This window comes from Salmo salar, chromosome ssa09 (assembly GCF_905237065.1).
Source record: "Salmo salar chromosome ssa09, Ssal_v3.1, whole genome shotgun sequence".
Taxonomy (NCBI): Eukaryota; Metazoa; Chordata; class Actinopteri; order Salmoniformes; family Salmonidae; genus Salmo; species Salmo salar.
The window spans coordinates 122,098,511-122,126,451 of NC_059450.1; the positions used below are offsets into that span (position 1 = coordinate 122,098,511).

Genomic DNA, 27,941 nt, shown 5'->3' on the forward strand with positions numbered 1-27,941 from the left:
GACAATGGTGTGAAAGTGTAAGATGGTAATATAAACATAAGCAAGAGGAGTGTTAGAGTTAAAGCAGCTGTTTTGTAGCTGACTCATTTTGTCATGTTTGCTTTTCATCCATTGTTACACTCTTAGAAAAAAAAGGTGCTATCTAGAACCTAAAAGAGTTCATTGCCTGAACCAAAAAGGGTTCTCCTATAGGGAAAAATGAAGAACCCTTTGGAACCCTTTTTTCTAAGATTGTACTATAAGTAACTGGCATGTTATCTGGCAATTGCCTTCACTATTGTTCAGCCGCGGTAGACAGTGATGGCTCTCCATGACATGACATCCGACCTTGGCATCATTGCTGTTTAGAAACATTGTGGAAACTGGAAATTCCCCTGAGCACAAGTCCCTGATTGGTCCTTATACTGTGGTTTGGGGCTACTCATTGGTCACTGTCTGAAGATGCGAGGGACTAAGGAAGCATCATGGCTCCCTTATTCCCCCTGGTGATGCCACTGTGCATTCCCTCAGGATGACACAAAAACAAACTGGCTGCTTTTCAACATGAATCACATTAATTGCATTAGCATTAACACACGCGGGAGAGATGCCACATTCCTTTCCCAAGACTGTGTGTGTGTGTGTGTGTGTGTGTGTGTGTGTGTGTGTGTGTGTGTGTGTGTGTGTGTGTGTGTGTGTGTGTGTGTGTGTGTGTGATTTATCAGACGTCGTCCACTTGGAAATAGAATTCCTGGCTGAGATCAGATAGTAGCTTCCTTCCATTGATATGCAGGCTGGAGAGGGAGAGAGCATGACTGAACACTGGCCACATACCAGGGTTCCTGTTGAACCAACCTTTGATCTCGACACTGATGCCCATTGTTGGAAGGAAGAGCCTCAAAACAGGCAGAGATCAGAATGATTTGGCTATAACCCAGCTTCATGACTGATGAGCGCTATGGACAGTTGGTGGGAAAACATTGTAGACAGCAACAGACATAGGGAGTAAGAGTTGGTGAAACTTCTTGTTTTGAGTTAGATACAATTTGATGAACGTATTATTTTGAGTTGGATTCGACTTGGATAGAGGAGTAGGTAATGGAACATGTGAGGGAACATGCTCCAGTCAGGTTAAACCTAGTGGAAACCATGTGGTTGGACACCAATTAGTATGATATTTTAACCTGATGGATTTGTTAAATTACTTACTAATCATAGTAGCGCTGAAGCAACCAGCCCAAAGGATGGCTTCCAGAAACAGGGTCTACTATACTTACCATAAAAGTACTCACCCCCCCTTGGCATTTTTCCTTTTCTTACAACCTGGTATTAAAATGGATTTGGGGGGGGGTTTGTATCATTTGATTTACACAACATGACTACTACTTTGACGATGCAAAATATTTTCTATTGTGAAACAAACAAGAAATAAGACAAAAAAACTGAAAACTTGATCGTGCATAACTATTCACCCCCCAAAGTCAATACTTTGCAGAGCCACCTTTTGCAGCAATTTCAGCTGCAAGTCTCTTGTGGTATGTCTCTATGAGCTGGCACATCTAGCTGGGATCCACTGGGATTTTTGGCCATTCTTCAAGGCAAAACTGCTCCAGCTCCTTCAAGTAGGATGGGTTCTGCTGGTGTACAGCAATCTTTAAGTCATACCACAGATTCTCAATTGGATTGAGTTCTGAGCTTTGACAAGGCAATACCAAGACATTTTAATGTTTCCCCTTAAACCACTCAAGTGTTGCTTTAGCAGTATGCTCATGGTCATTGTCCTGCTGGAAGGTCAACCTCCATCCCAGCCTCAAATCTCTGGAAGACTGAAACAGGTTTCCCTCAAGAATTTCCCTGTATTTAGCGCCATCCATCATTCCTTCAATTCTGACCAGTTTCCCATTCCCTGCCGATGAAAAACATCCCCACAGCATGATGCTGCCACCACCATGCTTCACTGTGTTCTCGGGGTGATGAGAGGTGTTGGGTTTGCACCAGACATAGCATTTTCCTTAATGGCCAAAAAACTCATTTTTTGTCTCATCTGACCAGAGTACCTTCTACCATATCTTTGAGGAGTCTCCCACATGCCTTTTGGCGAACACCAAACGTGTTTGCTTATTTTTTTCTTTAAGCAATGGCTTTTTTTCTGGCCACTCTTCCGTAAAGCCCAGCTCGGTGGACAGTACAGCTTAAAGTGGTCCTATGGACAGATACTCCAATCTCTGCTGTGGAGCTTTGCATCTCCTTCAGGGTTATCTTTGGTCTCTTTGTTGCCTCTGATTAATGTCTTTGTTGCCTCTGATTAATGTCGTCCTTGCCTGGTCCGTGAGTTTTGGTGGGCGGCCCTCTCTTGGCAAGTTTGTTGTGGTGCCATGTTCTTTCAATTTTTTAATAATGGATATAATGGTGCTCCGTGGAATGTTCAAAGTTTCAGATATTTTTTTATAACCCAACACTGATCTGTACTGCTCTACAACTTTGTCCCCGACCTGTTTGGAGAGCTCCTTGGTCTTCATGGTGCCGTTTGCTTGGTGGTGTCCCTTGCTTAATGGTGTCCCTTGCTTAATGGCGTTGCAGACTCTGGGGCCTTTCAGAACAGGTGTATATGTACTGAAATCATGTGACAGATCATGTGACACTTAGATTGCACACAGGTGGACTTTATTTAACTAATTATGTGACTTCTGAAGCTAATTGGTTGCACCAGATCTTATTTAGGGGCTTCATAGCAAATGCATATGCACGCACCACTTTTCTGTTTTTTATTTTTTAAAACAAGTTATTTTTTCATTTCACTTCACCAATTTGGACTATTTTGTGTATGTCCATTATATGAAATCCAAATAAAAATCAATTTAAATTACAGGTTGTAATGCAACAAAATAGGAAAAACACCAAGGGGGATGAACACTTTTGCCAGGCACTGTAGGTAGAGGAGCAAGCCTACATGGCATGGCATACTCTGTGCCTTGCCTCAGGGTAATATCATTGCGGAGTCCCCCACAGGTCTATTTATTACCCTCCTCATTTCAGATACATTGGCCCCTAGAGTGTTTACAGTCGCTTACTCCCCTTACAGCATGGGTAGGCAACTAGATCGGAGCGAATGTTCGGAGGGCTGGAAAATAATTATAATTTGTACACTGCAAATTCACCACAACTAAGCCCAAAAAGAGATTTGTTATTTTCAAATACATAATCATAAACCTTGATGACATTGAGACATATGTCTCTTTTTTATTAGTGGGAATACTTGGGAACACACTTCCTGAATTACATATTTTTTTAGCTGAATTCCTGGTCTTTTTTAAACCAAAAACTACACTTAACACAAATATAAATGAAACCTGCAACAGTTTAAAATATTTTACTGTTAATTTTACTGAGTTACAGTTCATATAGGAAATCAATCTTTTGAAAGAAATAAATTAGGCCCTAATCTATAGATTTCACATGACTGGGAATACAGATATGCATATTGGTCACAGATACCTTAAAAAAAAGATAGGGGCGTGGATCAGAAAACCAGTCAGTATCTGGTGTGACCATCATTTGCCTCATGTAGCACGACACATCTCCTTCGCATAGAGTTGATCAGGCTATTGATTGTGGCCTGTGGAATGTAGTCCCACTCCTCTTCAATGGCTGTGCAAAGTTGCTGGATATTGGCGGGAACTAGAACACGCTGTCTTACATGATCCAGAGCATCCCAAACATGCTCAATGGGTGACATGTCTGAAAGAACTGGGACATTTTCAGCTTCCAGGAATTGTGTAAAGATCCTTGTGACATGGGGCCATGCATTATCATCCTGAAACATGAGGTGATGGCGGCAGATGAATGGCCCAACAATGGGCCTCAGAATCTCGTCCCGGTATCAAATTGCCATCAATAAAATGCAATTGGAAACGTTCAGAACTTTTGTGACACATCACAGCACAGGTGAAAAATATATGGCAAATAGAAATCAAAACTGGATGGTTTTAAGAGATAGATGTGAGGGGTTGAGTGGAGCTGAAGGTGTGGGACTAAAAACAACAAGTTAACTAATGTAAAATATACTGGGTCCGTAAAATGTATAGAGGTTCAGAATTTTTGTGAAATTGACTTTTTTGTTGTTGAAATAGCACAGTCAAAAATATATGCCAACTAGAAAGCAAAACTGGATGGTCTTCAGCGATAGATGGGAGGGGATGAGGGTAGCTGAAGGATGGGATAAAAAAAGAAGAGGAAAAATACATTGTGTCCGTAAAATGTATATTGTATGTATAAGCTGGAAGTAGAAGCCTAAGTGTTGTTGTCCATTAGTTTACTCCAATTAGGGGATGGGTGGTACAGTTAGGGGAACATAATAAAGGAAAATATATTTTAAAAAGATACAGTGGCAAGAAAAAGTATGTGAACCCTTTGGAATTACCTGGATTCCTGCATAAATGAGTCATAACATTTGATCTGATCTATATCTAAATCACAACAATAGACAAACACAGTGTGCTTAATATAATAACACACAAATTATTGTATTTTTCTTGTCTATATTGAATACATAATTTAAACATTCACGGTGTAGGTTGGAAAAAGTATGTGACCTCCTAGGCTAATGACTTCTCCAAAAGCTAATTGGAGTCAGGTGTCAGCTAACCTGGAGTCCAATCAATGAGACGAGATTGGAGATATTGGTTAGAGCTGCCCTATAAAAACACTCACAAAATTAGAGTTTTCTATTCACAAGAAGCATTGCCTGATGTGAACCATGCCTCCAACAAAATAGGTCTCAGAAGACCTAAGATTAAGAATTGTTAACTTGCATAAAGCTGAAAAGGGTTACAAAAGTATCTCTAAAAGCCTTGATGTTCATAAGTCCATGGTAAGACAAATTGTCTGTAAATGGAGAAAGCACTGTTGCTACTCTCCTTAGGAGTGGCCGTCCTGCAAAGATGACTGCAAGAGCACAGAGCAGAATGCTCAATGAGGTTAAGAAGAATCCTAGAGTGTCAGCTTACAGAAATCTCTGGAACATGCTAACATCTCTATTGATGAGTAGCATATACGTAAAACACTAACCAGGAATGGTGTTCATGGGAGGACACCATGGAAGAAGCCACTGCTGTCCAAAATAAACATTGCTGCACGTCTGAAGTTCGCAAAAGAGCATCTGGATGTTCCACAGCGCTACTGCCAAAATATTCTGTGGACAGATGAAACTAAAGTTGAGTTGTTTGGAAGGAACACACAACACTATGTGTGGGGAAAAAAAGGCACAGCACACCAACATCAAAACCTCATCCCAACTGTAAAGTATGGTGGAGGGAGCATCATGGTTTGGGGCTGCTTTGCTGCCTCAGGGCCTGGACAGCTTGCTATCATCGCCGGAAAAATGTATTCCCAAGTTTATCAAGACATTTTGCAGGAGAATGTAAGGCTATCTGTCCGCTAATTGAAGCTCAACAGAAGTTGGGTGATGCAACAGGACAACGACCCAAAACACAGAAGTAAATCAACAACAGAAGGGCTTCAACAGAAGAAAATACGCCTTCTGGAATGGCCCAGTCAGAGTCTTGACCTCAACCCATTTGAGATGCTGTGGCCTGACCTCAAGAGAGCAGTTCACACCAGACATCCCAAGAATATTGTGGAACTGAAACTGTTTTGTAAATAGGAATGGTCTAAAATTCCTCCTGACCGTTGTGCAGGTCTGATCCGCAACTACAGAAAACGTTTGTTTGAGGTTATTGCTGCCAAAGGAGAGTCAACCAGTTATTAAATCCAAGGGTTCACATACTTTTCCCACCCTGCACTGTGAATGTTTATATGGTGTGTTCAATAAAGACATGAAAACGTATAGTTGTTTGTGTGTTATTAGTTTAAGCAGACTGTGTTTGTCTATTGTTGTGACCTAGATGAAGATCAGATCGAATTTTATGACCAATTTATGCAGGTATTTCCAAAGGGTGAATATACTTATTCTTGCCACTGTGTGTGTGTGTGTGTGTGTGTGTGTGTGTGTGTGTGTGTGTGTGTGTGTGTGTGTGTGTGTGTGTGTGTGTGTGTGTGTGTGTGTGTGTGTGTGTGTATATATATATATATATATATACACACAGTACCAGTCAAAAGTTTGGACACCTACTCATTCAAGGGTTTGTCTTTATTTTTACTATTTTCTACATTGCAGAATAATAGTGAAGACATCTAAACTATGAAATAACACATGGAATCATGTGGTTAGCAAAAAAGTGTTGAACAAATCTAAATATATTTTATATTTGAGATTCTTCAAAGTAGACACCTTTTTCCTTGATGATAGCGTTGTGACAACTTTGAAGAATCTAAAATATATTTGTATTTGTTGAACACTTTTTTGCTTACTACATGATTCCATATATGTTATTTCATAGTTTTGATGTCTTCACTATTATTTATATATATATATGTATACACTGCATTCGGAAAGTATTCAGACCCCTTCAGTTTTTCCACATTTTGTTACATTACAGCCTTATTCTAAAATTGATTAAATTCTATTTTTCCCTCATCAATCTACACACAATACCCTATAATGACAAAGCGAAAACAGGTTTTTAGAAAGTTTTGCAAATGAATACAAAAAAATGAAAACAATGAAATACCTTATTTACATAAGTATTCAGACCCTTTGCTATGAGACTCGAAATTGAGCTCAGGTGCATCCTGTTTTCCATTGATCATCCATGAGATGTTTCTACAACTTGATTGGAGTCCACCTGTGGTAAATTCAATTGAATGGACATGATTTGGAAAGGCGCACATCTGTCTTTATAAGGTCCCACAGTTGACAGTGCATGTCAGAGCAAAAACCAAGCCATGAGGTTGAAGGAATTGTCGGTAGAGCTCCGAAACAGGATTGTATCGAGGCACATTTTAAAATGTTTTAATTTTATTTAACTAGGCAAGTCAGTTAAGAACAAATCCTTATTTACAACGACGGCCTACCCCGGCCAAACCCAGACGACGCTGGGCCAATTGTGCACCACCCAATCACGGCCGGTGGTGATACAGCCTGGAATCGAACCAGGGTCTGTAGTGACCCCTCTAGGACTGAGATGCAGTACCTTAGACCGCTGCGCCACTCGGGATCCCAGATCTGGGGAAGGATACGAATACGTTTTGCAGCATTGAAGGTCCCCATTATTCTTAAATGGAAAAAGTTTGGAACCACCAAGACTCTTCCTAGAGATGGCTGCACAGCTAAACTCTGACAAAGCTCCAGAGTTCCTCTGTGGAGATGTGAGAACCTTCCAGAAGGACAACCATTTCTGCAGCACTCCACCAATCAGGCCTTTATAGTAGAGTGGCCAGATGGAAGCCAATCCTCAGTATAGGACTCATTTTACTGTGGATATAGCTACTTTTGTACTGGTTTCCTCCAGCATCTTCACAAAGTCCTTTGCTGTTGTTCTGGGATTGATTTGCACTTTTTGCACCAAAGTACGTTCATCTCTAGGAGACAGAACGTGTCTCCTTCCTGAGCGGTATGACAGCTGCGTGATCCCATGGTGTTTATACTTGCATACTATTGTTTGTACAGATGAACATGGTACCTTCAGGCGTTTGGAAATTGCTCCCAAGGATGAACCAGACTTGTGGAGGTCAACATTTTTTTTCTGAGATCTTGGCTGAATTCTATTGATTTTCCCATGATGTCAAGCAAAGAGGCACTGAGTTTGAAGGTAGGCCTTGAAATACATTCACAGGTACACTTTCAATTGGCTCAAATGATGTCAATTAGAATTCTCTAAAGCCATGACATCATTTTCTGGAATTTTCCAAGCTGTTTAAAGGCACAGTCAACTTAGTGTATGTAAACTTCTGATCCACTGGAATTGTGATACAGTGAATGATAAGTGAAATAATCTGTCTGTAAACAATTGTTGGGAAAAGTACTTGTGTAATGCACAAAGTAGATGTCCTAACCGACTTGCCAAAACTATAGTTTGTTAACAAGAAATTTGTGGAGTGGTTGAAAAAAACAGTTTTAATGATGCCAACCTAAGTGTATGTAAACTTCCGACTTCAACTGTAGCTGTGCAGCGACGCTCCCCATCCAACCTGACAGAGCTTGAGAGGATCTGCAGAGAAGAACGTGAAAAACTCCCCAAATACAGGTGTGCCAAGCTTGTAGTGTCATACCCAAGAAGACTTGAGGCTGTAATCGCTGCCAAAGGTGCTTCAACAAAGTACTGAGTAAAGGGTCTGAATACTTATTTAAATGTGATATTTCAGATTCAGATTTTTTATAAATTTGCAAAAATGTAAAAAAAAATAAACTGTTTTTGCTTTGTCATTCTAGGGTATTGTGTGTAGAAACTATTTAATCCATTTTAGAATAAGGCTGTAACGTAAAAAAATGTGGAAAAGTCAAGCGGTCTGAATATTTTTCCAAATGTACTGTATATATATTTACAAAAAATGTATATGGGGTATTGGAAATGATGCAGACAATTACATTGATGGAAGCTACAATCTATCTGCAGTATTAAAGCTGATTGTGTTTGTTGTCTATGCTTATGCCTGCCCATATCATAAGCCCACCGCCACAATGGGGCACTCTGTTCACAATGTCTGCCATCTGCCCGGTGCAGTTGAAACCGGGGTTCATCTGTGAAGAGCCAACTTCTTCAGCGTGCCAGTAGCCATCAAAGGTGAGCATTGGCCCACCAAAGTCGGTTACGACGCCGAACACGCAGATGAGCTTCCCTGAGACTATTTCTGACAGTTTGTGTGGAAATTCTTTGGTTGTGCAAACCCACAGTTTCATCCGCTGTCCGGGTGGCTGGTCTCAGACGATCCTGCAGGTGAAGAACCCGGATGTGGAGGTCCTGGGCTAGGTTACACCTAGTCTGCGGTTGTGAGGCCAGTTGGATGTTCTACCAAAATCTCTAAAACAACATTGGAGGTGGCTTATGGTAGAGAAATTAACATTAAATTCAATGGCAACAGCTCTGGTGGACATTCCTGCAGTCAGCATGCCAATTGCATGATCCCTCAAAACTTGAGACATCTGTATTATTGTGTTTTGTGACAAAACTTCACATTTTAGAGTGGTCTATTATTATCCCAAGCACAAGGTGTAATAATCATGCTGTGTAATTAGCTTCTTAATATGCCACACCTGTCAGGTGGATGGATTATCTTGGCAAAGGAGAAATGCTCACTAACAATGACGTAAACAAATTTGTGCACAAAATTTGAGAGAAATAAGCTTTTTGTGCATATGGAAAAGTTTTGGGATCTTTTATTTCAGCTCATGAAACTTGGGACCAACACTTTACATGTTGCGTTTATATTTTTGTTCAGTATTAAATCCACCCCCCAAAAAACGTTGGCGGACCAACTTTTTTGTGCGGGTCGGTTTTGGTTCTGCGGGACACCTGTTGCTGACCCCTGCCCTACAGCCAATAAATGTGTCTATCAACATGCAGCACCGTGTATAAAAATATGTGTACAAATGCATTTCGATGCAAATATATATTCTAATTTCCCTTATTCTCCTCTCCACTGGATGTCTCTTTCATGATTTTCCAATTTTCTGTTCTCATTCCATATCTCCCACCCATCTCTCTTTTCACTCTTTCCTCCCACAACCCATTCCTTCTCTCTCACTGTTTGTTATTTTCTTTCCATTATTCCAAATTACTCATCCTTACAATCCTTTAACGCTAAACTCCCTGTCATCCCTGTTAAAGTCATCCAGATAAACCCTTGTCTTATCTGTATGGATGAGTGTTTGGATAAACCATGTCACTTTGAAAAAGCCGAAAGATATCCTATACAAAGTTGTTACATTCAGAGACTTCCGAGTGTTTTTCTCTCAGTGGGGTTCTATCTGACTGGCTTAATCCAGATGTGACGGCTCCACTCTATTTACTGTACCCCCAAACACCTGGGTAAACAATCAACAGATGACTAGGAATCTTAAGAGGGGGGGTTAGAGAAAAAGAGTGGAGGAGGGGCCAGTGACTCTGGCTGTTGAAGGGCTGTTAATGAGGGTTCAGTCCATGAGTCAGCGCTTATGACTTCCAGGGGTTATAAATGACCGTAAGACTCACAGGGAGAGAACAGAATAGACACAGTGTCCCAGACCACTCTTAATTATTATCTTATTAACGCATGTCAACAACTAAACAGCCATGGAGCCATAGATTCAGAGAGAGACATACCATGGTTTGTCAGAGATTAAGTAAAGGCCTCATTGTTTCGGCCTCACACTAGTGTTGGGCTCTCAACAACAGAAACAGTGAGTTTTCATTATCTTACTTAGCAAGAAGCATATGAAAGGTTATATCAGTCTGTTAGGAGCCTTTTCCCTTTGTTCTAAGCTTCCATAGACTCATAATGAGATCCACTGACTGTACAAAGACACCAGTGCCCTCGCTCTATCTCTGAGAGTAAGATGGATGAAGTGTCTGTGGGTATTGATTGGCACCTGGGGTGCAGATCATATCTATCCCATCCCATACATCTCTGACACATTGTCTTATACCGCCTCTCTCAATGTTTTTCTATTTTAATTCTCTCTCTCTCTCTGAACAGATAGAACTAGAAGGCCTTGAGAGGGAGGGACGGTGGAACTGAGACACAACCTGCATCTTATCATTCTGCTGCAATGTTTGGGCTATAGGCATGATGAGGGGAGATATGGCATTACTGTGTGTGTGTGTGTGTGTTTGTCCACTGTGTCCAACGTTGTCCCTCAGGGCTGACAGCAATAGCTGTCAGGCCTTTGTGAGTGAGCCAGACAGCTCAGTCACACACACACACACACACACAAAAGGTGTGATGAAAAAGGGGGTGATGCTCCCATCTGAGGCCAAAGGAGAACAGACACATGGACCACTGCTCTCTCCCGTGTGTGTGTGTGTGTGTGTGTGTGTGTGTGTGTGTGTGTGTGTGTGTGTGTGTGTGTACACAATACATGTCCCAAATGTTTGTAACACAATTTACTTGGAAAGAGTGGAAATCAAATCAGTATATTCTTGCCAGTCAAATGACCTCTCTCTCTCTGCAGCATGGTGAGTTGAATGCTGAATAGTTAATGGGAAGATAAGTGAATTTGATGTTTTAGGTGGAGTGTGAAGTCATTGTCACATTTAGCATGCGGTTATTCATATTTGGCTGCTAACAGTGTGTGGCTTACTCAGTTTTGGCAGTGGAAACATTTGCCTGAGAGTGTAAGAGTAAATATAGCATCCGCACTGCAATTTGCTTACGCTTGTGTTTGTATGTTCGGCCGGCCATCTGGCTGTATGACTGTGTGTGTGCGTGTGTGTGTGTGTGTGTTGGGGGGCGAACTTGTGAGTCAGATGAGGATCTGTTTCACAAGTGTCTGTTTATGTTTGTCTATCTGTGTTGGAGGGAGCGTGGCGTCTGTCCCTTATTGGTCTGTGTAAGGTGTTTCACTGGTGTTTGTGTGCGTGAATAAGTATGTATTTGTGTGTGTGTGTGTGTGTGTGTGTGTGTGTGTGTGTGTGTGTGTGTGTGTGTGTGTGTGTGTGTGTGTGTGTGTGTGTGTGTGTGTGTGTGTGTGTGAGAGCTGTCTGGCTCTCTCATCAGCTTCTAGCACTTTGACTCAACCACACACAGCAGCTGCTGCTGTCAGCCCTGAGGGACAACGTTGGACACAGTGGACAAACACACACACACACACAGTAATGCCATATCTCCCCTCATCATGCCTATAGCCCAAACATTGCAGCAGAATGATAAGATGCAGGTTGTGTCTCAGTTCCACCGTCCCTCCCTCTCAAGGCCTTCTAGTTCTATCTGTTCAGAGAGAGAGAGAGAATTAAAATAGAAAAACATTGAGAGAGGCGGTATAAGACAATGTGTCAGAGATGTATGGGATGGGATAGATATGATCTGCACCCCAGGTGCCAATCAATACCCACAGACACTTCATCCATCTTACTCTCAGAGATAGAGCGAGGGCACTGGTGTCTTTGTACAGTCAGTGGATCTCATTATGAGTCTATGGAAGCTTAGAACAAAGGGAAAAGGCTCCTAACAGACTGATACAACCTTTCATATGCTTCTTGCTAAGTAAGATAATGAAAACTCACTGTTTCTGTTGTTTAGAGCCCAACACTAGTGTGAGGCCGAAACAATGAGGCCTTTACTTAATCTCTGACAAACCATGGTATGTCTCTCTCTGAATCTATGGCTCCATGGCTGTTTAGTTGTTGACATGCGTTAATAAGATAATAATTAAGAGTGGTCTGGGACACTGTGTCTATTCTGTTCTCTCCCTGTGAGTCTTACGGTCATTTATAAGCCCTGGAAGTCATAAGCGCTGACTCATGGACTGAACCCTCATTAACAGCCCTTCAACAGCCAGAGTCACTGACCTCTCCACTCTTTTTCTCTTTCCCTCTCTTTCTCCCCACACCTATAAACAGGTAAACACACAAGCATTAAAATGCATAACCTTCACCCAAAATGTAGACTTTCATTACACTGAAATGCACAACTAGCAATTTGTTATTTTTTACATTGATTCACTAACTGTACACATCAATCTTGATGTGACATGTCTCGTGAATCATAATGTCTGGGTTCCTCTGTGCTGTACATGTTTAGAATAGATTTACAATACTTCTCTGTACTGTACATGTTTAGAATAGATTTACAATACTTCTCTGTACTGTACATGTTTAGAATAGATTTACAATACTTCTCTGTACTGTACATGTTCAGAATATATTTAGAATACTTCTCAGTACTGTACATGTTCAGAATAGATTTAGGAGCGATAGAGGAGTGTGTGCTAACCATGTGTGGCTGGGGGTCAGTGGAGAATGCTTCCAGCATGTGTGACTGAGAGTGATTTGGGTTTTGGCGTTGGCATGGGCCACACTGGATTGTCCAAAACAGCAGATTAAATGTGGATTATAGCCGTGCTCCCATCCCGATCGCTGACTGCTGCTCTCTTCCCAGCTCACACCTCATGACCTTCCGAAACCCAGCACTCTACTCTGATGGCTGTGTTGCCATGACGATACCAGCCCTATAGCTCACCTATAGTGTTATCAGTTGATTACTGTGGAGTGGAGGTCTCTGTGAGGACTGCTGTGAGACTGTGAGTGTACTTGGAGCTACTCGGGTAGTAAATATGGATTAATCACGGCTGTGCTGTGTATAATGAAATCATCAATACAAAATGCAGCTCCAGTCACTCTACTTCTCTTGTGTGTGTCCATCGGGGGGGGCTGAATGTGTTTGTTTTCAGGCCAGTGGTAGGACTTCATGAGAAGTAGATAGTGTGGGTACTGTCTCATGTCAGAGGTCTACAAATGAGATTTACATCCGTACGGCATAGCCTTTAGACCTATATAGACACAGAAAAAACACAGACACGGATCGTTACCTTCTACCCATCTACACACACATACAGTATTGGCTCTATATCTTTCACAACAAACCACACAAAAACCCACAGCCAGTGACACACACCCACACCCACACCCACACACACACACTTAGCACTGAGCAGTGTGTACTGGCTCTGCCACAGAGGGTGTGTTCCGGTCTTGAGGGCTATCCTGGACGTCCATCTCTGTCACATTCCAATCGGTGACAGAAGGAGCAGAGGGGCGCCGCTCCCCTGCCAACAGAGTGCCACCCACACTCACACACACGCAGACACACACAAGCCAACAGACACACCCAAGCAAACAGATACGCAAAGACACTCACACACACAGCTGTTGCCGAGCTTTAGAAAGCTGATTGTGTAATGTCTGACATTCCTGTGTTCTTCCCGTGCTCTCTAAGGTGGGTGGATTTGTAATGGACAGCCCAGTAATCATTATTTCAGACTATTTGCATCATGTATTTTGTGTGTATGCTTGACTGGGTATGTGGCTGTGTATTAATGTAAGTGTGTCTGTGCTGATGGTGATGTTTTATATACAGTACGTAAGCATGTGTGTGTACGATTTCATACACTGTATGTGTGTATATGTATGGACATATAGGGTGTGTGTGTGTGTGTGTGTGTGTGTGTGTGTGTGTGTGTGTGTGTGTCTGAGGAAATAGGCTACATTCTCTGGGGAGAGTCGATACAGTATTGGCTAAACGGGACAGATTCTGACCTGACCTGAAGCAAGACGTACTGTAGCTGTGGGCTAGGTGCCAAATGGCCTGCTGTCAAGTCAACCAGGTCCTATTGATGCTCAACCTTGTTAGCCTGACACAAGACAGGAACGAGGCAGCCAGGGACATACTTTATAGAGAGAGTTAAAGGGATGAAGCCAGGTAAAGCAGCAGCAGAAGCCAGGGAAAGAGGGAGCCCTTTAAGAGGATTACACAGCAGTATCACATGGGGAACGCTTAAATCATAGGGCAAACAAGCCAGCTTTGACTCTTCACAGCTTCTTTTGTATGGATCGCTTTTTCAGCCATCACCTACTGAAAAAGACTGGAATACTTTCTAATAACATGACCTAGCCTATTTATTTATCTAACCTTTATTTAACCAGGCAGGTCAGTTAACAACAAATTCTTATTTACAATGACGGCGCTGGGCCAATTGTGCGCCGCCTTATGGGACTCCCAATCATGGCCGGATGTGATAGAGCCTGGATTCAAACCAGGGACTGTAGTGACGCCTCTTGCACTGAGATGCAGTGCCTTAGACCGCTGCGCCACTCGGGAGCCTAAGACAGATGGAACACATACACTTCTCTAGTGTCTTTTTAATATTAGTGTATATCATTCGTGTTCGTGGTTATCAATAAGATTCCATCATAGATCAACCATGTCTGCAACATTCTATACAACAGGTCGTGAGAGATGTTCTCTCCTGGGTGTAGAACGACTGTTATCTGGCTTCCATCCACAGATGACAGTTCCAGTATGATTTGATAGCATTGTTATTGCTGGTGTTTTTTTCTCAGCTTGCTGGGTAGTTAAGTTGCCTTTCTTCACTTTAGCTGGTCCTCAGCTCAAATCAGAGCTCACTTTTCTTCCCATCGGTTGTTGCCATGGTAACTGGCAGAGGAAGTTGGGTGCGAGGGGAGAGAAGAGGGGAGGGAGGGGGTTTGTGGGTAAAGGCACCAGGGAGCCCCCCTCCTTCCTCTCGTACCCACTTTCCTCAATCAACATATTATCTCCAGGGGTTACATAAAGAAACACTTAGGGAAGAGTGACATTCATGACCCTATGGTTTAACAGGGCTGTTCTTCCTCCATAACAACAATGGTACAGCAGCATCACTTCAAATGGCATCTCTGTATTTTTTTTTTAGCAAGCAAACAATGCAAGCTGCTCAGTGGTTTGTACGCGGACGGTTGTGTCACGCTTGTCGTTAGAAATGGCGGACCAAAACGCAGCAGGTATGTGTATACTCATCTTCTTTATTTAACGGAAAATAAGGAAAAAAAACAAACAAACACGTATACAAAAAATAAACAAAACGATGAACGACAAAATTACAGCCTTGAAGGCAACACAGCAATCCAAAGACAATCTCCCACAATTAGACAAACAAACACACCCAACTAATATAGGACTTCCAATCAAAGGCAACACCACACAGCTGCCTTCAATTGGAAGTCCACCCCAATTAACCAAACATAGACATACAACTAACTAGATAACACATAGAAATACATAAACACAGACCATAAACCAAAAACCCGGAAATACTAAATCAAACACCCTATTTTCCAAAACACCACCCCGAACCACATAAAACAAATACCCTCTGCCACGTCCTGACCAAACTACAATACCAATTAACCTTATACTGGCCAGGACGTGACAGGTTGTGACAATGCTTCACTCCGAAAAAGAATGTATAATTTCACATGTTGGTGCACACTGTTAGTTACTGATCACTGTAGATACAAATAAACCTCCCCCTGACTTTTGTCAAAAACTTTTGAGAGAGAAACCATGATCAAATTAAAAGAAGCAGTTTGGGTTCTGGGCATAATGTTTTGACTGTGGATTGGATGAAAACACAGACAGGGTGTTCATTTAACGACAAACAAATACAGGCTGTTGAGGGGGAGGACAGGAGTACTACTCAGCAAGTTTTGGACGTTTTTGCAAGATTCACAAAAGAGATTTCCTTTTAATGTTAAACAGGGTCTGCCGACAATGGTAGCAAAAATGCTTCCCCCCAAAAAAGAGAAATAGTCTCTATTTGGAGCTTATTCTGTTGCAGTGCCAGGCAGAGATAGGGAGGGAAAGAGAGGGGGGTTAGGGAGTGAGTGAGATGGTAGGAGCAGGAGCACAGAAAGACAGAAAGAGAGATAGTGAAGGGAAAAGAGGAGAAGAAGCAGGTGGGGGTTATGGGCATAGATAATCTAAAGCTATTCGATGGCATTAAACAAACTACTAGGCCTAATGCCTAGAATCCTCCATTGGCCCTGGTGCAGATTAAGGTTACTGGTTTGCCTGTGGAAGCCATTATATAATTCATTCTCCCTGATGAGATTTTGTTCTCTCATGGCATTTTTTTTAGTCAAGGAAATCTCTAGCTCCTGCATTTTTTTGTGATTTTTAATCCCTGTCTGTAACTAATTCGACAGTAATTTGATGTTTTTCCTCTGTACCTAATACTTTTTCACATCCCGTGAGTGATACAGCGCTAGCTGGCACAATGCTCTAGAACTGCTATAGTGAATACTCAGTCCTAAACTGGCGACAAGGGGAAAAGCATTTCATCTTTTCTCTACTGCATTTCCATCCGGCACATCAGATTACAGGTGGGCGGATTGGGAGCATGTCTTCTTTTTTACCTCTGCAGCCTCTGTCTATGATGAGAGGTAGGCCTACATGTGAGTAGCAGCTGACTTTGGGTCAGATGAAATATGCCCCTTGAAACCACAGCTGTGGCATGTGCAGGCCAGTAAAGCCGCTCCGATTGGTAGGTTACCAATTCACCCACATCAGCTGAACCGCATCCAACTATTTGGCAACAAAGGTGACAATCCCACTTTGTTCTATTGTCATCACTTCATAAAAGTTATCACAATATTGTTAATGAGTTCCAGGACCAATGGATTGGTATCGTCAGACGCAGGTGGGTAAACCTGTGCCCTGCGCGCATGGAGTAATAATGATGATTTATAATACTGGTTCAATTCAAGTGTGAATTGCTCTGAACTCTTCGAGAGCTGAAAAAAAAAGGCTCGTGTTAAAATGCCTGCTGTGTTCGTATGAAAAATGAATGAGAAGAGAGCTTTGAGTGAGAGTGTCTGAGTTCAATTGACAGTGAAAAAGGAGTGCCTCTGAATCCCACTCACATAATGAAATCGTAGCCCTACGCTATACAAAAGCAGCGCATACACTTGTATACATACGTCTCAACATGTCACATTAAGCACACCACTGAAAAATCACAGTGAATTGCTTCACACCCCCACTACCACAGTAATCTCTCTATCCCCCCCTGTCACACGAACAGAAATAGCACGTAAACGGCAGACAAGGTGCAAAGTGTCATCGGTTGCTAAGGGGAAAGGAAAAATGGGAAGACAGAGATGGTGTGTTACAAAATTAATTACAGCAAGATCCACTTTAGCAGGGACTGAGATGAGTGTTACGTGTTAAATGAGCCTGACGCTAAAATTAGACCATGAAGCAGAGAGATGTGTCATGTCCCTGTTTTAAATGACTGTTGCGCTGGAGATAAAATGACTGGAAGTAGCACGGAAAAAATATTCACGTAATAATTGTTATTTCTCTAATATACAGTGCATTCGGAAAGTATGCAGACACCTTGACTTTTTCCACATTTTGTTACGTTACAGCCTCATTGTAAAATGTATTACACTCTTACCCCCCCATCAATCTACACAATATACCCCATAATGACAAAGCAAAAACCTTGACATGGACGGTAAAAGTAGATTTTTTTAATGATTCACTTGGCCAAAAGCAACACTTTTGGATACTGTATTTTAAGTTGGTTTAACAGTATTTCATACTTGCTGTGCTTATTTCCTGTACACAAACGGTGAATGATGGTGGGAGAACAAAGTGCAGTGTTCTGGAAAGTCTGGTTTGATATGCTTTAGGATATGGGTTGAACTTCTATAGGAAGAGTGAAGTAGAGGTTATTGACAACTATAAGCATTTGGAAAGTATTCAGTCCCCTTGACTTTTTCCACATTTTGTTACTTTACAGCCTTATTCTAAAATTGATTAAATAATTTTTGTTCTTCATCAATTTACCTGTTTTTGCTTTGTCTTTATGGGGTATAGTGTGGAGATTGATGAGGAGAAAACCCCCCGATTTAATCCAATTTAGAATAAGGCTGTAACGTAACAAAATGTGGAAAGAGTAAACGGGGGCTGAATACTTTCTGAATGCACTGTAGATATTGTGCTCAGCAGATGAATGTGCTCTAGATGAATCCCTTGTTCTACCTTATCTAAAGGAACAGTGACATCCTTACCTATCACTACTCATCGTTCCCACAACTCCACCTCTCTTATCCAAGTTCTCTCTCTCTCTTGCTCCTGCTGTGCCCAAAGCTACTTCAGTCTCTTTAATCCAATATGTTTTATTGGTCTTCTACTATCCTTTCTCTCTTCACCACTCCCTCCAGTTGTTAACTGTAACACGTATGTATTTTCTATTCTCTCTCTCTGTGTGCCTCTCTCATACAGGATTCTTCTGACCGTGGTGGTGATCTTTCGGATCCTGATCGTGGCCATCGTTGGCGAGACGGTGTACGAGGACGAGCAGACCATGTTCATCTGCAACACCCTGCAGCCGGGCTGCAACCAGGCCTGCTACGACAAGGCCTTCCCCATCTCCCACATCCGCTACTGGGTCTTCCAGATCATTCTGGTGTGTACGCCCAGCCTGTGCTTCATCACCTACTCTGTGCACCAGTCGGCCAAGCAGCGTGACAGACGCTACTCCTTCCTCTACCCACTGCTGGAGCGTTCGGATTACGGGCAAAGTGGCGCCAGGAAGCTTCGTAACATCAACGGCATCCTGGTGCACCACGGCGACGGTGGCGGGAAGGACGAGCATGACTGCATGGAGGTCAAGGAGATCCCCAATGTGCCGCGGGGGCTCACACACGGCAAGAAGTCCAAGCAGCGCCAGCAGGAGGGCATCTCGCGCTTCTACATTATCCAGGTGGTGTTCCGTAATGCACTGGAGATCGGCTTTCTGGTGGGACAGTACTTCCTATACGGCTTCAGCGTGCCGGGCATCTTCGAGTGCGACCGCTACCCCTGCGTGAAGGAGGTGGAGTGCTACGTGTCGCGGCCCACCGAGAAGACGGTCTTCCTGGTCTTCATGTTCGCCGTGAGCGGCATCTGCGTGCTGCTCAACCTGGCAGAGCTCAACCATCTGGGCTGGAAGAAGATCAAGGCAGCCATCCGGGGCGTGCAGGCCCGCCGGAAGTCCATCTGCGAGATCCGCAAGAAGGACATGACCCACATGTCGCAGCCCCCCAACATGGGCAGGACCCAGTCCAGCGAATCCGCCTACGTCTGATGGAGACAGGTCTATACGCTGGGTAAGTGCGAGGGCAGGGTAGGGAACGAGTGGGACGACCACTCCATTCCACTCTCTCTTTTTAGAGTTTTAATGGAAAGAGGAGGGGGACAGTGAAAAAAACTGCCAAGGAATATTTGCTGTATTTTTTATTCATTATGAGACCAGCTGCACCTGTTCTTGTCAAACCTTGTCATGTGTATGATTTTTTTTATTGGGACGTTCCCAAAGTGCTGTATGGAAGTCTTTAAGGAGAAGCTTCTGGCTGTTGTAGGGTTTCCGGGCCAGGGGCGGTGGGGTGGAGAAGGGGACCGAAGGGTATGCTATGTCATGATGCTGTTCTGGCTTATGTCATCCGTGATGAAGAGAGCAGGAGGGGTCGTTAACTGGGAAGGAGCGGAAGAGCTGTCGCAGCGATGATCCGACTCTCCACAAGCAGCACACAGGGTGTCGACTCTCTATCCCCTCTTTGCTGGTGTGGAGAGAGAATGATGTTCCTCTCAAGCTGGTCTCCAGAGATTACGATGACAGAGAGAGCCAGTGTTCGGGAGTCCTGGACCTGGTGCCAGAAGAAACTGCTGTTTACATTTTGTCTCCTGGCAAATAATTATTAACACAAACACCATGAAGGAATACTGAAAACATTTTTTCTCTACTTCTCCACTGCTGGCACCTGCACCATTGAGACTGAGGGTGTATGACAGTAATGTCTTCTCCTCCGTGTAAACTTTAGAGACAACCCCAAGGAGGTCACGCATAAACGACACCTCTACAGTCACAAACCGTTCCCCGCCACACCAACACCCCCACCAACATCTCTCCAGCATTCCAGCGTGTTGCGTGTGTTTGTGACTGACTGAAATAAAGATACAAATAAAATGAGAGCGAGACATAGGGAATAAGAGAGAGTAAAAGAGGAACCATCTCCTTGCAATCTCTATGGAGAAGAACCAGATCATTGTATTACTAATTTAAAATGTTTATGATATCATTATTATGAGTTGATTTATTCTCTTCGTGACAAAATTGGTACCATACTTTGGATTTACTTCTTGTTTGAAAGTTCCTGCATAGTATTTCCTCTTTTAGTTGAGAGAGTATGTAAAAATAGATGTATTTGTCTTTATGGAGGGAGGGGAGGCAAAGAAACACATGGTTGGGTTTCATGAGAGTACTTTTGTTGTTCATTTCAAAGCATTTTGCCTCCGATCGATGGAACTGAATTTGTGTCTGAGAGGAGGATCGCATGAGGTATTTGAAAAAGGCATGTACACAAGCATTGCTTCTAAAAGGAACAAAGTGTTGTCATGAATTGTACTCCTGACAGAGAACATGTTCACCTACTGGTTTGTGCTGCATCTCTCTCATATGTGGTGATCAGCAGGCATGCCTTTAAGAGACAAAGAAAAGATTGACAATAAGCGCTGTACCATGATCCTTGAAGACAGACGGGAGAGAGAAAGGAACTCTCATTGGGAAAAGCTCTGTAACACCAGCAATAAAAGCCCAACACACTTGCTCAACGCCACTGAAGACAGGGTTCAGCTTTTCTACAATAGTGGTACACTCTAAAAGGGATCCCACATTTACAGCACAATGGCCTTTGACCCTGCAGTGAGGCCAGACATGGGAGGTGTAAGTGGTGGGGGGGTGGGGGGGTGTCCTTGTTGTGGATATATTGAGGGAGTGGTTTGTACACTGAGCAGTAGTAGTGTCCATGGCGATGAAATAATAAGGCCAAACATGACCAGCTAGGTGCTTCACCATACTGTACACTGTGCCTGTGTGTGTGTGTGCTTGCATGTGTGTGTGCTCCTTGGTTTATGTCCCATCCAGAGAGAGAATCCCCGTCAGCATGGTTCTGCTTGAGTGGAAATGCTTGGGCCGGAACATTCTCCTGGTGTTCTACCCCAGGATCATATGGGAACCCTGTAATGGGGGTCACCCCAAGCACTGCCAAGGGACACAGCCTGGAGTGTGTAATCTCTATAAAACACTCTGTAGGGAGAGGGGGGAGTTGCTGGTAGACATTGACATCAACACTATGTGTTCTTTTGGCACTTGTGTCTGGTACACTGTAAAACAGAGTAGACTGCTCAGGTTGGAGATGTTTGGGTTTACAGTGACACCGACTGGGCCCGGGCCAAACCAACTCCAGCCGAGAGGGGAGGACAGGGAGGAACAGTCCCAGGATGCATTTCACACCACTCAAAATTTAGATGACGCAAGCCAAGCAGAGAAAACAGACATGGGAGAGGAAATATGGCTGTCAGTATCAGTGGAATATGGAAAGCCACAAAGCCTTTAGTTGCACATTTGTTTGAAAAGAACAGGAAATGAACAATGTCCTAAACAGAACGACAGAAAGCCATGACATCGCTCAGACAGAGCCACGGTCTCTAAAAACAAAGGCCTTGCTAGTCATTCAATTACAGAGGATTACAACCACCAAGAGACAAGTTTATGGAGATAGAACGGTTCAGAACTGTCCCCATGTAAGATGGCTGACAAATTGTTCCATTCAAGAGCATTGGGGCTCTATGAAATCAGCCTCTCGAGTTGTATCTCTATGTATGAGTCCAGCTATCCATGCTCCTCCTCTCAGTCCTCACTGAGCTACTGACATGGTGGTATAGTCTTATTGAGGTGTGACTGGTGAAGTGGCCAAAGAAGACTCTTTATTCATTCAGTCTTGTCTGTGATTCACCCTTTGATACTAGTAGGTAATCTCTAGTATAGAATTAGTCCCCATCTTCAGAGCTCGTTGAATGTCTGTGGGATTGGATGTGGCGGAGCCCTGTTCTTAGATGACCGCTGAGAGGGTGTAATAATAGAGGTTAAGGCCGGGCTTTCTTTAAATGATCCTGGGCCCTTCTCTTTAAGAAATGGCTTGGTAAGGTTGGTCTGAAGTATAGTATGGATATACAGGACTCTCCAGTCCCCACATCTCTCTGCTCTCTGGCTGCTCACCACTGCTCTCCTGTCTGGTCTCATTGAGGGGTATATAACAGGGTTGGGATGAGGACACTTCCCAAAGTGAATACTTCCCAAAGTGAACACTTCACAGGGTTCTAGCGGTCCAATGCTCTCTCCAGTCTATATGTGAAAATTATGCAATTTTCTTTTCTTGATTTGTTTCCTTTTGTTCCTGGCTTGTGGATTCATTTTATTGTCTGTCGCTCTTGTTTTTCTACAGTGATGTAATTGAAAGACAAACCGGAAAAGTATTATTTTTTTTCCTATGTAAAGAACAAAACATTTGCAATGTGCAAACTGGGGCAGTGTGTTTAAATGTAATGCACAAGTATTGCATCCTTCCCTTGCCAAAGTGAAATGCAAATTACATGGGGTTTCAAATGTATTCTTTTTTAAGGCATGTACAATGGCTAGAATAAGCATGTTTCTACCTGTTTTTAAAAACTCAATCTTAAAGAAGAAGAAGAGGTTTTTTTTTAGTCGTTGTCCAAGCTTTTGAGATAAAACGTGTAAAGTCTTGATGTCAGGAATCTCTAATTTCCAACTCTTTTACAAGTCAGTACCAACTCAATTAGTCATTTCTAAACGGAATAGCGTAGGGTTCAGCCCTGCTGTTTTTTACCACCATTTTGAGAAACTTTGAATTACCTGCTATAAAAAATATTTTAAATAACAACACTTAAGATGCGGATACTCTGAATTATACTTGTGTACTGTAAGACAAATGTTTCAGGGTAAATAAACACTACATTGACAAAATAGAGGAAACAACATTCCAGAGTAACGTAAATGAATGACGATCTAATGAATTAACTCTGATGAAAGAATCAGTGAAGCCCTAAGACACAGTGACATTATGGGGACTGTGTAGCCCTCTGCTTCAGGTCAACACATTGAGGGCTACTGCACATCATACAAACAGTCTCAGGAATTATGCACTTCTAAATGATTAGCAATCTTTGAAAACAAGGTTTTTATTCATATTTCTACAACTAATTCAACAAAACTTTTCTAAACGCTATCAGACAACACCTGCATCCTTTCTTAAACAGGGAACACCATAGAGCTCAAACGGGCACATAAAGTATTGTCAATCAGTACACACATTAGTATTATTACATAACTTCTTGTATCCAAGCCTCAACCAGCCCTCTAGCCTGAAACATTGGTGCTAATCTACCCTCATCCTGTGATGCATTGAATCAGTGACAAGGAAGGTCATTTACCAGGCAAGTTCAGATAACTATTTCCTAGGAGATGGAAGCAAGGACCTACAGACAGCTCACAACTCTTCCAATTGGCAGGAACGGACACCATCTGTGGTGGCAGAGAGCAAACCCTGGAGGTTGTGACACTTTTAAATACCTGCTGTACTGTCACTCTAGCACACTACTACCCCCAGCTCCACCTGTCCTAACCTCACATGTAGGGCTGCATCAAACCAGTGGCATGGGGGGTGTGGAGAGGTAACAGACCCAGGTTTACGTCATCAGGTCTGGCACCGCTCACTCTTGAGATAAAGGGACCCGTCTAAACATTTTAACGAGACCGGCTGTGTTGAAAGTTTTATAAACAAGGGCTTTATAGTTTCAGCACAGACAGTGTCTTGGTCTCCTTCATCCCCCTTCACCATAGAAACAAAAACATAACATACTGCTATCCCAATATTTATCTCCCTAAGAGGACGTGGTGACCCATGTTTGTTGCTCAAGGACTTAATCAAACCTTTATCCTTGTGCCAATGGGTGATACGCGGTGCCGTCAACTTCACTAGCCTGAAAGACGAACACATCGGAAGTCTTGCTCAGGAATATCTAAACAAGGCAACAGCGACATAACGTCCCCCCACGAATGATGATACTTGTTACATTCCTTTAGCATCCCACTCTCCACTCTGAGAGTCGGAGCCATGATGAAGCCAGCTCTGTCTTGTCATGTGAAGGACATGGCACATGCTGAGTCCGAGGCTTCGACGTGCTATAAGTGCACTCGATGCACGGTGCTGATGTAGTCGACACAAACAGCCACATCGAGCTGGGTTAGGCATATTTTTTTAGTTTATGGGGGCAATTTACAACCCTTTAATCTCTCATGATATCAATAGTGATGAGGTCATTTCATTCAACCGAGAGCTACTAGATCTAGTGAGAACGGGGCTAAAGGCCGTGAGGTTTTTCAGAAGGGAAGCTTTAGTGTGGGGAAAATGCCTACGTGTACCGCAGCAGTCCCCTCACCTGACACATTGGCCCTTTGTGTCATCAAGTAGCATAGTTAGCGAGCTAGAGTCAAACGATTTACAAAAAGCTTTTGATTCTTGATCAACAACACCGCTGCACTGTAAAATGAACTTAGGCTACTTTACAGGAGTGGTTGTTATGGTTCCGTCATGAAAAAGAATATCAAGAATGCGTTCGGGTACGAGAGTGGGTTGAGGACGTTCGGGTACGAGAGTGGGTTGAGGACGTTCGGGTACGAGAGTGGGTTGAGGACGTTCGGGTACGAGAGTGGGTTGAGGACGTTCGGGTACGAGAGTGGGTTGAGGACGTTCGGGTACGAGAGTGGGTTGAGGACGTTCGGGTACGAGAGTGGGTTGAGGACGTTCGGGTACGAGAGTGGGTTGAGGACGTTCGGGTACGAGAGTGGGTTGAGGACGTTCGGGTACGAGAGTGGGTTGAGGACGTTCGGGTACGAGAGTGGGTTGAGGACGAGGTAATGTCTATATTTGGCTCGGTTGCAACCACAGGGTACCAAAATGACTAAACGTCAGGTATATTTGTTCTTAAGGAGCAGAAAGGGAAACATATTAGCTGTAGAACATTAATTGTTTCATCATAGCTCTGTATATCTCCAACATCTACATGGATGTGAAAAAAATATGCCAAGAAATAGAAAAAAAACACGCGTTTGTGATTTTTAATGGAAAATCTGTTGTTTTGACTGCAGATTTCATTTTATATCCAACTGACCTTATTTGAAGGCTTCTTGACCATTGTTTCTGACTTGTGTACTGTATGTGAAGACTGAATAAAACCTTGAATGTTACACATGTTGAGCTTGACCTTACGGTGATTGATAGTGTGCAGCCCTATCTGAAGGAATGTTGGTGTCAAAATGTCAAAACAAAGTTCTGCATGTGTTCGTGTGTATGAGAGACAGAGAGAGAGAGATGGGATACTGAGATGTCAGAATGTCCAGGTGAATGGAATCGAAAAACAAAAGCATAATATCAAATGACACATCAAAATGTGCTGCTGATGAAATGATAAAGCTGACCAAAAATAATAACAATTCCAAATCGTTGCTCGCACTAACGGCATCAGTGATAATAGCGAGGGAAAGGGAGGAGAGAATGCTGTTTGTGTGTGTGTTCGGGCCAAGGTCATTAAAGGAAACTAAAACAAAAATGAATCGTGAAAAAACAATTTAGTAAACTAAATTAATTTAAATAATTAACAAACAAGTTTGGAAAAAGTAAAACTATACTGAAACTATTATCTTTGACTCCAAAACAAACTTAAAATCAATAAAAAGCATATGAATTATGTTCAGTTTTAGTCTTTTTCCCTAAACTTTCAATCTAGGTTTTCAATGGGGTTTAAAAACTACTGAATCTAGTTTGTGCATCACTATCACTAGATATCACCAGAGATTATGGAGGAATTGAGATGAAGCAGAGAGGCAGTTTCCCATTGAAAAAAAAGGGTCACGGTTCAGGTCGGTGTAAGTGGGCGTTACCCCTCTCCCATGAGCATGCTTTCTCGGGTAGCCTAGCGACCAGCAGGCAGAGACGACTGCTTCAGGCACTTTGACAACTAAAATAAAGTTGTTTTTCTCCTAATCTACTTATTGGAAAGATGTCAGTCTGGGCTCAGAATGCTCAAAACACATCCAGCCTGTCATAAAATTACTCCCTAATCAAATCAAATTGTATTAGTCACATGTGCCGAATACAACAGGTCCTTACAGTGAAATGCTTACTTACGAGCCCCTAACCGACAGTGCAGTTTCAAAAAATATGGATAAGAATAAGAGATAAAGGTAACAAGTAATTAAAGAGGAGCAGTAAAAAATAACAATATATACAGGGGGGTGCCGGTACAGAGTCAATGTGTGGGGACACCGGTTAGTTGAGGTAGTATGTACATGTAGGTAGAGTTAATTAAAGTGACTATGTATAGATGACAACAGAGAGTGGCAGTGGAGAGGGGGGGGGTTCAATGTGAATAGTCTGGGTAGCCATTTGACTAGATGTTCAGGAGTCTTATGGCTTGGGGGTAGAAGCTGTTTAGAAGCCTCTTGGACCTAGACTTGGCGCTCCGGTACCGCTTGCCATGTGGTAGCAGAGAGAACAGTCTATGACTAGGGTGGCTGGAGTCTTTGACAATTTTCAGAGCCTTTCTCTGACACTGCCTGGTATAGAGGTCCTGGATGGCAGGAAGCTTGGCCCCAGTGATGTACTGGGCCATACGCACTACCTTCTGTAGTGCCTTGCGGTCGGAGGCTGAGCAGTTGCCATCCCAGGCAGTGATGCAACCAGTCAGGATGCTCTCGATGGTGCAGCTGTAGAACCTTTTGAGGATCTGAGGACCCATGCCAAATCTTTTCAGTCTCCTGAGGGGGAATAGGTTTTGTCGTGCCCTTTTCACGACTGTCTTGTTGTGCTTGGACCATGAGAGTTTCTTGGTGATGTGGACACCAAGGAACTTGAAGCTCTCAACCTGCACCACTACAGCCCCGTCGATGAAAATGGGGGAGTGCTCGGTCCTCTTTTTCCTGTAGTCCACAATCTCCTTAGTCTTGGTCACGTTGAGGGATGGGTTGTTATTCTGGCACCACCCGGCCAGGTTGAGGGGTTGTTATTCTGGCACCACCCGGCCAGGTTGAGGGGTTGTTATTCTGTCATCACCCGGCCAGGTTGAGGGGTTGTTATTCTGGCACCACCCGGCCAGGTTGAGGGGTTGTTATTCTGACACCACCCGGCCAGGTTGAGGGGTTGTTATTCTGTCACCACCCGGCCAGGTTGAGGGGTTGTTATTCTGTCACCACCCGGCCAGGTTGAGGGGTTGTTATTCTGGCACCACCCGGCCAGGTTGAGGGGTTGTTATTCTGGCACCACCCGGCCAGGTTGAGGGGTTGTTATTCTGGCACCACCCGGCCAGGTTGAGGGGTTGTTATTCTGACACCACCCGGCCAGGTTGAGGGGTTGTTATTCTGGCACCACCCGGCCAGGTTGAGGGGTTGTTATTCTGGCACCACCCGGCCAGGTTGAGGGGTTGTTATTCTGTCATCACCCGGCCAGGTTGAGGGGTTGTTATTCTGTCATCACCCGGCCAGGTTGAGGGGTTGTTATTCTGGCACCACCCGGCCAGGTTGAGGGGTTGTTATTCTGTCATCACCCGGCCAGGTTGAGGGGTTGTTATTCTGGCACCACCCGGCCAGGTTGAGGGGTTGTTATTCTGACACCACCCGGCCAGGTTGAGGG

At 43.3% G+C, this 27,941-nt stretch overlaps 1 protein-coding gene across 2 annotated transcripts in view; it reads left to right on the forward strand.

Annotated features, from left to right (window-relative positions):
• LOC106612612 (gap junction delta-2 protein) overlaps positions 1–25,501 on the forward strand; it is a 29,564-nt gene extending 4,063 nt beyond the window's left edge. The window contains exons 1-2 of one of the 2 annotated variants that reach the window (XM_014213946.2): positions 13,653–13,788; positions 18,640–25,501. In XM_014213946.2, coding sequence (XP_014069421.1) covers positions 13,751–13,788; positions 18,640–19,483 — 882 coding nt within the window. In that variant the 5' untranslated portion in view covers positions 13,653–13,750 and the 3' untranslated portion in view covers positions 19,484–25,501. Of the gene's footprint in view, positions 1–13,652; positions 13,789–18,639 lie in introns of those variants that run through there. The other variant, XM_014213945.2, reaches the window with a different exon arrangement.
• The last annotated feature ends 2,440 nt before the right edge of the window (positions 25,502–27,941 follow it).